This window comes from Oratosquilla oratoria, chromosome 1, assembly GCF_046742065.1.
Source record: "Oratosquilla oratoria isolate Oo_2021 chromosome 1, ASM4674206v1, whole genome shotgun sequence".
In the NCBI taxonomy this organism is placed as follows: Eukaryota; Metazoa; Arthropoda; class Malacostraca; order Stomatopoda; family Squillidae; genus Oratosquilla; species Oratosquilla oratoria.
Genome location: NC_134777.1, coordinates 43,033,111 through 43,043,984, shown reverse-complemented (window position 1 = coordinate 43,043,984; position 10,874 = coordinate 43,033,111). Strand labels below are relative to the sequence as shown.

The 10,874-nt window shown below is 40.9% G+C and overlaps 1 protein-coding gene across 1 annotated transcript in view; it reads right to left on the bottom strand.

Annotated features, from left to right (window-relative positions):
• Positions 1–2,521: 2,521 nt before the first annotated feature.
• The window catches only part of SdhD (succinate dehydrogenase, subunit D), a 9,919-nt gene continuing 1,566 nt past the window's right edge, over positions 2,522–10,874 (bottom strand). The window contains exons 2-4 of the mRNA XM_076184649.1: positions 7,391–7,521; positions 6,199–6,395; positions 2,522–3,140 (exon numbers count right to left, since the gene is read on the bottom strand). Coding sequence (XP_076040764.1) covers positions 2,963–3,140; positions 6,199–6,395; positions 7,391–7,521 — 506 coding nt within the window. The 3' untranslated portion in view covers positions 2,522–2,962. The remainder of the gene's footprint in view (positions 3,141–6,198; positions 6,396–7,390; positions 7,522–10,874) is intronic.

The following is a 10,874-nucleotide window of genomic DNA, read 5'->3' as shown; positions in this document are numbered from 1 at the left end:
GTATACTCTTACCCCATCTCACATCTGCTCTCCTCTTTGCAACCTTTACCTTTTGCTTTACTTCTTTTCTTTTCTTTGTACCTCTCATATGACTCCCTCGTCCTATTTTGTAACCAATTTGTGAAAGCTCGCTTCTTCTCTTCTACAACCTTGTTTCCTCATCCCACCATTCACTACCCTTCCTTCTATTTCCTCCTGTCCTTCTTGTTCCACACACCATCTTTGCACACTTTGTGACTCTCTCCTTGAACCATCCCCATTCCTCCTCTACACCTAGCTCTACTCTATCCTTCACTCCTCCCTCAGCTTCTTCTTGTACTCCTTCTCCTTTTCATTTAAAGAATTCACTCTAAGCATATCCCTACCTTTTGTCCCTTTCCTCTTCCTCCATCTATCCTCCACTCTCAACTTACCTTCCACCAAAAAATTATCTGATATTCCCCCACCCTCTCCCCTTAGCACATGTACATCCTTAACTCTTCCTATCATAATCCTATTTACCACTACATAGTCCATTAACGCTCTATCTACCACCCTTCCCTCCACCTCCCTCTCCCATGTGTACTTATGCTTGACTTTCTTCCGAAACACTGTATTTGCTATCATCAACTCTCTTTGTAGACACATTTCCACCACCATTTCCTACCCTAGCATTAAGGTCTCCCAGTACTATTACATTGATATTTCTCCCTAAATCCTCTATGCACTCATTTAAATCTATCCAAAAAGCCTCCCTTTCTTCTACGCTCTTCTCACTGCCAGGCCCATATGCACTTACAAAAGCCCACATCTCCTTTCCCAGTTTCACCTTCATCCACATTATCCTTGAGGAAACCTCCTTCCACTCCACTACACATTTACCTATCTCTTCACTTACTAGTATAGCCACCCCTTCCCTCCCTTGCCCTCTCTTCACTCCTGATAACCTCCCATTTACACTCCCAAACTTACACTCGCCCTTCCCTTTCAGCTTAGTTTCATTCAAAGCCAACACATCCATCTTTCTTCTCACAAACATACTACCTATCTCTTCCCTTTTACTCTCATCTGTACCACATCCACGCACATTAAAAGACCCAAACCTTAGGGTGCTGATCGGAAAACTCCCAGACCCTCTTATGCCTTTGCTTTTTCTTTTAGGAATGTCCCCTGTGGGGCTACAAGGAGAAGGATGCCTAGTCCCAATTCCCGTCCCTTTCTTCTCGCCTATTACGATCCAAGTAGAAATACTTGGTGGCAGTATTCTTTTCCCCCACCACAGGGAAATCCCTCCTCTGATCTTGTTACAAGCAGTGTCATCAGCAAACAACAACTGCCTTATCTCCCATTTTTCTCCATTTTCTTTAACCATCTCCAATCTCAAGCCCCATTACCTTTACATTTACCTCTCGAACCACACCATCCATGTATAAATTGAACAGCCATGTCAACATGAAACATCACAGGCCAAGTCCCACTTTCACCTCAAACCACTCATTTTCTCCATTTCTAACTCTAACACAGGCTCTACTACTCTCATAAAAACTTGACTGCTCTTAACAGCTTACCTCCTATCCTATACATCTGCAATACCCCACAGTGACTTCCCGTCTACCCTGTCATAAGCCTTTTCCAAATCCATAAAGGCCCAAAAAACATCCTTTCCTTTTGTTGATGTTGGAATGATTAAGTCAAATTTAGTAGAAGAATTTGAGTGATATACTGTCAGTCTATGTTATTGCCTCATTGTCAACCTCAAGTCTGGGATGGGAGCATAACCCAGGGGTACCACTTAGAAGTGGTGAGGTATCATTTACTTTTCCTTCAGTCTGCTTCTAAGTCCTACTTCAAGATGTTGCCTCCCCCTTCTTAGGCAGGAGATTGGTGTAGAGGGCTAGAAGACCTCAAAACAGGAACCATAACAGGTAAGGAATATCTCACTCCCTTGGAATCAAGAATAATATTTGATGACCAAGGAAAAGAAAAAAGAAAGAGAGGTGTGAATAGATTATAATTTTTAAGTGGACTAAGAAATAACATTCTGAAGGGATCTCTTCTCATCTGCTCTGTAAAGTTTTTGAGTGGCTGAGGAAGGGGGTGCATGTATCATGAAGCAGTGGGAGTAAACTAGTAATCTATTGAGTCAAGCTGTGGAAAAGCTGTACCTTGCTACATTACCTCTGCTCTTTCATCCATGAGAAGCTAAGATGGGAGGGTTAGCAAATAGGTTTTAGGACGAGTGTAGGGTGGGTGAATGATTCGACCCAGCTACCTCCTTATAAAGGGGAAGAGGCTTCTGGTATGTGTACATATTTCATTGCACTTGTGTTCACATTACATCACTGGATCACTTAACTGTGCACTACCATTGTACAGTCAATCATATACACTTTTGAGAAGCTTCTTGAAAGTGCATATGAACTTTTCTACGCTGTTACATCATATGATGCCACCTGTGGTGATGCCACCGGTATACTCAGGCATCATATGCCATCACCCACAATTAACATTTAAAACATTACCGGTTTTATAGCAAACACAATTTAATTACACTCTTTATTGATTTTTAACATCTGAAAGAATGAAGAAAATAGACCTGTAATGGTTAACATTAAATACTTAATTTTATGTTTTTATGTACAATATACAAAATTGTGTGCAGTGTAGTGCATTACTTCCATTCCCACCCCACACATTGTGGGTCTGGTTTCAAATCCATTGGTTGGCAGACTAAGCACATACAACAAGGTGACGATTTCAGTCACAGCTGCTGCATGGTGTAAGTTCTACCTTTATAACTTACAAAAATGAGATTTACACCTGGAGCAATACTAGTGCGATGGTGAAGTTATGAATCAAATTTGTCTCTGTTTGGAAATGTAGCAATTATGCAAATTGTGTGTGCTCTTATAGCTTCCAATAAAAATAAAAAAAAATCACAATTTGCAAAATTTACAAACTCCACATGTTGGCCTCTACTTCTCTATAACCTCCACAACATCTTCACAGCATTGACAATCCCCACATCTGTGTAAATAAAGTAACAGAGGCCACCCAAGGTCACAACAGAGAGGGCATAAACAGCTGCCACAGCAATCTTGGGAATGACTTTACCAAATATACTAGGTCGCACGTAGTCCACAACAATTGCCTCTATGCCCCTGTGAAAAAGAATAAATTTAATTTCTTGAAGATATGCATTCATTATAAATAAATAAATTTTTAACTTCCATCAAAAACTTTAGTGCTATACATAGTGTCATGGACAACAATCAACCCATTCAGTCTTCTGTTTACAGTCCTCTGGGCCAGATACATATTTCACATAACACTTTTCATTTCCCCAGACTTCACTTGTTTTCTTTACTCTACAAGTTACCTCCATTTCCAGCTGTAATTGTAAACATTTAAAACTTTCCATTTCCTCCAGCTCCTCTTCTTTTATATATACCTCAAACCTACTACCTCACTCCCTTTGTGCATCTCATTAGTTTTGTTTTGCCTACATTTACTTTCAGCTTTCTCCTTTCACATACCCTCCCAAACTAAGCCACCATCTGCTTCAATTCCTCCTCTGACCCAGCTACAAGTGCAGTGTTATCCACAAACAATTGGTTCATGTCCCACTCTCATCAGCTCCAAACCCCTGTCTTTCACCATTGTATTTACCTCCCACACAATCTCATCCATATACACGATGAACAACCAGTGGAACTACACAACACTGACACAAGCCCACTTTCACCTCCTCTTGAAGACGATGACGCCTATGCATGATCATGAGCTGCGAGTGCGGTATTCAAGAATGCCAGTGAGTGACCCCTGTATTCTGTGAACAGGCTTGATCACATTTTCTGTGACGTCTTATTTATTCTGGGTGAAAGACAATAACAGCAGTGACTTTATATTTTGTAATGCATGTATTGTGATGCATCATCGTACATCAGGCAACTTGATGTGCACACAAATATTTGACTCGTATTGAAGAGGAACCATTTACTCTTTATTCCCTACATTCACACAAGTCCTACTACTCTTGTAAGAAACTTAGACTGTCCTCCACTTTAACTCTATTAATTCCCATTCTGGTAGACAATGATCTGACAATCCTCCACCCTCTACCTTGGATACATCTATGAACTGAACTCTTTTAATACTCCCCTTCAGTACCACTACATAGATAAGGGAGGTAGCCAAAAAACAAAGGCATAAAAACCACTCCCACCCATTCCATCCCTATCACACTGCACTCCCCTCCACCCTCTTCCCTCCCTCTCATCTTGCCACCTCCTGGATGATGGGTCATCCCTACATCTTGTCCACTACCCTGGGTCAGATGCAGTGTCACAAGACACAGCACATCCATAGCAAGGCCGCTTCATTAAATCGGCGACCCCCCCCCCTCTCTCTCCATCCCCTCATGCAGAAAAGGAGAAGACAAGGAGAAATCCCTTTGGGCTGCATCAAAAGTTTCTCACACATACTCCCTCACCCCCCATCCCCCCTCATGGATCACATCATTATCCATACACAACCATTCTCCATTCACCCATCTTCTGTCCTCTCTCATCCTTCCTCAACAGACTTCCCCTCTTCCCCAAATCCCCTTTTACCCCATCCATCCATCTCATCCTAAGTCGCCCCCTCATGTTCACTCCTTCCACACATCTTTACTAGTCTTTCTTCACTCATTCTTTCCATGTGTCCAAACCATCCCAATACTCGTTCATCCACCCCATCTCCCAGCTCCTTTTGCACCTCCGTTCTCCTCATCACCTCTTCATTTCTCACTCTATCCAACCTAGTAATCCCTGTCATACTTCTCAGACACCTCATCTCAAAACACATTCCAACTCCTTCTCTTTTCCTCTCTTATGTTCCATGTTTCTGCCCCATACAGTGCTGTTGGCACAATCACTCCTTCATACAATCTCCTCTTAGCATCCATTCCCAAATGTCTATTTCTCATTACACTTTTTAATCCCCCAAGGCATTTACTCGCTTTTCTCAAACTACATTCTACCTCCACCTCCACTCCTCCCTTTCCTCCTACATTCACACCCAAGTATCTAAAACTATCCACTTTGTCCAGTCTCTCTCCTTTTATACTCACTTCCAGTCTGCTGCCATTTTCATCCCTTGTACATCTCATTACCTTACTTTTACCCACATTTATCTTCAACTTCCTTCTTTCACACACTTTCCCAAACTCTGTCACCAATTTCCTCAATCACCTCCTCTGATTCTGCTACAAATGCAGTGTTGTCTGCAAACAGTTTATTAATATCCTCTTGATCATCCTCCCATCCACCACTCTGTTCCAAGTATGCTTTTTTTGTCTTTTCTTAAATGCTGTTATTGTCAACTCCCTTTCTAAATACAACTCTAAAATTTCTCCACTATAGTTCTTACCAGACATCCCATACCTCCCTACTGCTCCATTTATAAACTCATCTCCTATTCTACCATCGAAATCCCCTAACACCACTCCATTTACATTCCTCTTCACTTTTTTCACTACAAGGAATGTATGCACTCATAAAAACCTACATCTCCCATCTCAAATTCACTTTTTGTTCACATTGTCCTTTAAGATACTTCACTCCACTCCATCACACACCAACTTCCCTCCCTCATTACCTCATCAATTCTGACATCATATCCACCACACTTTCAAATTCAAACTTGCCCTTCCCTTTCAATTTAGTTTCACTCAATGCATCCTTTTCCGTTCTCCCAAACATACTACAAACCCCTTCCCATTCACTCTTGCTTGTACCATCTATCTACATAGTGGAACCTTGGATAACAAATTTAATTGATTTTGTGACTCCATTCTTAAACCAAAATGTTTGTTAACCAAAATAATTAACAGCAAATGCACCAAAGCACTACTGAGCCAGCAGAATTGAGTATTGATGAGTTATCTATCTAATACCTAAAGAGTGCATGTCTTGGCTGAGAGTTAACCATCCAAGGCATGCACCCATCCTCATCCATCCCACATTTACCTTAGTGCCTTGTGGATAATGGGTCATTCCTGTATTGATGGGCAAAAGATCTTTCTGATCTCCATCCTGTTGGACAAACTCTCAGAAGTGTCTGTTATTGGTCCCAGAAATATTGCGTTGTGACGTCTCTACATTTCTTGATACAATATGAATCTACTCACATACAAACAAACAACCTTTATCTTCTAAAGTTTCTTCAGATTCTTACCAGTGAGAGTGCACAGTTATAGACAATGCCATCAGGTACTCTAGGCTTGGTGAAGGGAAGACAACAGCAGCTGGTATGACTCCCATCAGGATTACTGACATGACTCTCTCAGCATTCCAGTGGTTCACATGGTCATGTCCAGCTTGTTCAATTTCTGGAGCAGCCTTACTTGCAGGTGAAGTGTTAAATGTTCTCACCTGTACAACCAAGAAAATAGTTAAACAACTGAATATCAAATGTTTCACAGAAATGAAAACTTCTGTTTTAAACACTGGTCTAACTACATACCAAAAGCTTTTTCTCCCTTATATGGGAGGTAGTCAAGTCAGAGGCATGTGCCTATTCCCACCCATTTCACTCTCATCCGCTACCCTTTCCATCCCTCCCATTTCAGCTCGGCTCCTCCTGGATTGGTCATCCCTGCATCCACCAACTGCCCTGGGCCTAACACAGTACATCCACAGCAAGGCCGCTTCACTTAATTGGCAATCCCCCCTCTCTGTCCTCTTATGCAGGAAAAACACTGATAGCTATCATTTAATGAATATTTCAGTTTCAAGCTCTGGTAGGTAACTATGTTTAATTTTAGACCAAAAAATTCTTAACTGCTGATGACACCATGAATTAATGTTACAGTTAAGTGCATTAACTTTTCTTTAAGTGATATTCATAACTTTTACATATTCTACACATTCCTGTACAGTTTTATGATACAACTTTTGAATAAAATCATATAGTATATATATGTATGTACATATTCACTTAACCCCTTGAGTACCGGATGTGTGTTTTGTGACACCTGCGTGTCACGGTTGAGTGCACCCACCAGGAACCGAGCATGTTCCCCGTGACACGCACGTGTCACAGTTATAAGCTGTGTGTATTGAGTGCTCTCAAGCCCTCAGTTTCTGGGTTATTTCTACCCACATGGTGGCAAGTGTCTGTGTTTACAAACATAAGGCTCCAGCCATTCGTGGGACGGTTTGAAACGTTTATGTAAGGTTGACGGGTCGGTAACGAAGGGGTTAATGTAAATTCAAACGACAGAACACATCCCTCACATATATAGGATTGGTGTACTGGAATGTTGAAATCTTAATTATACTTTTGTACTACACCTTCAGCCACTTTTCCCAAAATTATAATACCTAGCAACAAACCATGTGCAAATAAATCTAGATTTGCACATTACCTGTGAAGACAAGGGGGCAGAAATTTGACGTATAGGTTGAATCCGACTAAGAGCCATGGTCGCCGGCCAAGCTGCCTTTGCTTGATAAAGGCCATTCAATCGAAGGGCACCAAAAGCATTTAGAGATGAACCTGAAGAAAGGAAAGGAAAGAAAATTAGTGATTTGCTCTTAACAAATATCAATACTCTTAACCATTCCAAGTGGCACCTATGTAGTTTTAAGAAATGGTTTAGACAACTTTATGGATGGGAATGACAGGTGGTAAGACATGGAACTGCCTAGTGTAGGCCTTATGGTCTCTTGCAGTCTCCTTCATTCTTATTCTTATGTACATGACGTAACATTAGAAAATTGAAAATTAATTTTGTAAACTATAATACATAAATGAAATATACATTTTTCTTGGCAGATATCAATAACAGAGTTGCTAAAAGTGATACACTAATGAACAGACCTGCAGTGACTGCTTGAGATGCCATATTTGTTTTGATGTCCAGGTAAAAAAATATCAAAACATGATAAATTTGTCTAATCTAAACTGACCAAACCTGCATTTAGTAATGCAATACCTGTAATTCTAGATGTCATCAGGGTCGCTGACATTGTGTGCACTTTTTTGACCTCTACATCTATCAAAACAATGATGGCATCTCAAGCAGTTACCATGGCTCCATTTGTTATAGTGTACCTATAATATACTTTTGGATCTTCTTTTACTCTCTTGGCTATTTTAGATTCATATTTCCTTTTGGCTTGCCTAATGAGCTTTCTTGCTCTATCCATAGCCCTTTTGTATCTTAGTAGTCCTCATAGTGGTCCATTTCCCAAAATTGCTTCCATACATATATATACCAAAGGCTTCCCCCCCCCCTTATATGGGAGGTAGCCAAAAACCAAAGGCATAAAAACCACTCCCACTCATTCCATCCCTATCACACTCCCCTCCCCTTCACCCTCTTCCCTCCCTCTTATCTTGGCACCTGGATGACAGATCATCTCTGCATCTTGTACACTGCCCTGGGTCAGAAGTAGTGTTGCATGACACAGCACATCCACAGCAAAGCCACTTCATTAAATTGGCAACCCCCCTTCTCTGTCCCCTCATGCAGAAAAGGAGAAGATGGGGTGAAATCCCTTCGGGCTGCTTCAAATTTTCTCACCCCCCATCTCTCATCCCACCAGCAAAATTTATTTTTCCTTGCCTTCAATATATCTCTATTCCACCACAGTGGTTTCCTTTTTTTTTTTTTTTTTTTTTTTTTTACACATTTTTGTAGGTACATAGAGCTTTACTACATACATATACCGAAAAAGATTTGGGAGTAATTATCACGAACGACTTGTCCTATGATAAATAGATTAATAAATTGTCGGGGAGACTTACAACTTGCTAAGATCAATAAAAGTGGCATTTGCATACTTGGATGAAGACATGATAAAAAAAATATTGGTTACATTGATAAGGCCTAGACTAGAGTATGCGGCGACATTGTGGTCCCCCAGTACCAAAAAGAATATAAAGAAAATAGAAAGAATCCAGAGAGCAGCTACAAAAATGGCACCTGCACTTGCAAACCTATCATACGAGGAGAGATTGGCTAAACTGGAGTTACCGACGCTGGAGCAAAGAAGAGAGAGAGGTGACCTATTGACCATCTACAGAATCATGAAAGGCACAGAGATACTTGATAGAGAGGACTTACTTAACTGGGACAAGAGAAACACAAGAGGACATGGAAAGAAAATAAAAAAACATAGCTATAGAAGAGAACTGAAGAAAAACAGTTTTCCAAATAGAGTTTTGGACACTTGGAACAAACTGGATAATGAAATAGTATGCGCAAAAACCATTCATGAGTTTAAAAGTAAACTAGACACTGCGAGATACAATGGCGGGACACCACAAGCATAGCTCCCCTTCCCGCAAAATACAACTAGGTAAATATATATATATATATTGGTATGGAATAATAACTACCATTTTGGTATTATTTTAGTTGTGCACACCTACACAATATAGCAAAATTAAATATCAATTTTGCAAATTATAATAATGAACGTAATATACAATTTTCTTAGTGGAAAAAAAAAAAAAAAAAAAAAAACTTGCTACAAGCAAATTTACTAATGAATGAAGCAGATAGGATAAAGTCCGGACGCCATGTCAGTTCAGTCACTATCAGATGATCGCTTTCATGTAGTGGATTGGGTGTTCTCCAACTCCAGGTGACGTTAATAAGCACTGTTACAAAGACAATAGGGCTTCTTTGGACTTAATGAGAGAACACTGGGTTCTGCCATAGTCTGTTAACTGCCTGAGGTATAATAACAATCAGACCGTCAACATCCGTGCCGATGACAACCAGGATGATCTTTAGAATTTGAGGTACCAAATTACTAAATATAGGTTAGGTTATGTAGGTCAGTTCGGTTAGGTATGTTAGGATAGACCAAGGTCAATGGAAAGAATAAGTGAAGAAAGACTAGTAAAAGAGGTATGGAAGGCAGATGTGGAGGGAGTGAACATGAGGGGACATCCTAGGATGAGGTGGATGGATGGGGTGAAGGGGGCTTTGGGGAAGAGGGGAATGTCTGTTGAGGAAGGACGGGAGAGGACAGAAGACAGGGGTGAATGGAGAATGGTTGTATATGGATGATGTTGTGATGCATATAGTGGAATGGGCGGGGGGATGGGGGGTGAGGTAGTATGTGTGAGCAAAATTTGACGCAGCCTGAAGGGATTTCTCCCAGTCTTCTCCTTTTATGCATGGGCGGACAGAGAGGGGGGGGTCGCCAATTTAATGAAGTGGCCTTGCTGTGGATGTGCTGTGTCTTGCGACACTGCTTCTGACCCAGGGCAGTGGACAAGGTGCAGGGATGACCCGTCATCCAGGAGGTGCTAAGATGAGAGGGAGGGTGGAGGGGTGTGGAGTGTATTCAGGGATGGAATGGGTGGGAATGATTTTATGCCTTTTCCTTTTTGGCTACCTCCCTTGTAAAGGGGAAAAAGCCTTGGTTTATGTATGTATGCATATACCCAACAATAGAATTTGATATGTGGCTTATGTGTTTCTGATGAGAAATGTTGTGATATGAACGATGGTGTACATAATTTCTGTCGCAAATGCGTACTTTTGAAGTAATTAAATATTGAAGTTATGCACTTATGCCTACATCTCCCGAACGATCTGGGGGGACATGTGGGAAATCGGGGTTTTTGGGTGGGGAAGACATAAATGGAGTAATGTGCGTTGCAAAACAGGTATAAAATGAACAAAAACACTTAAAAAATATTTTAAAAAATATAAAAATCACATTTTACGGCCAGAGTCCAGCAGTAGCCACCTTTGTTTTTACTAACAATTCGAAAAAGGTCTCGCTAGATCTGTTACACTTAGCGAAGTCCACTCCAGCCGTGCAAGCTGTTACCTCCGTTAGGTTAGGTTAGTTGAGTTTAGGTTAGTTTATGGTTACCAAGTCTTG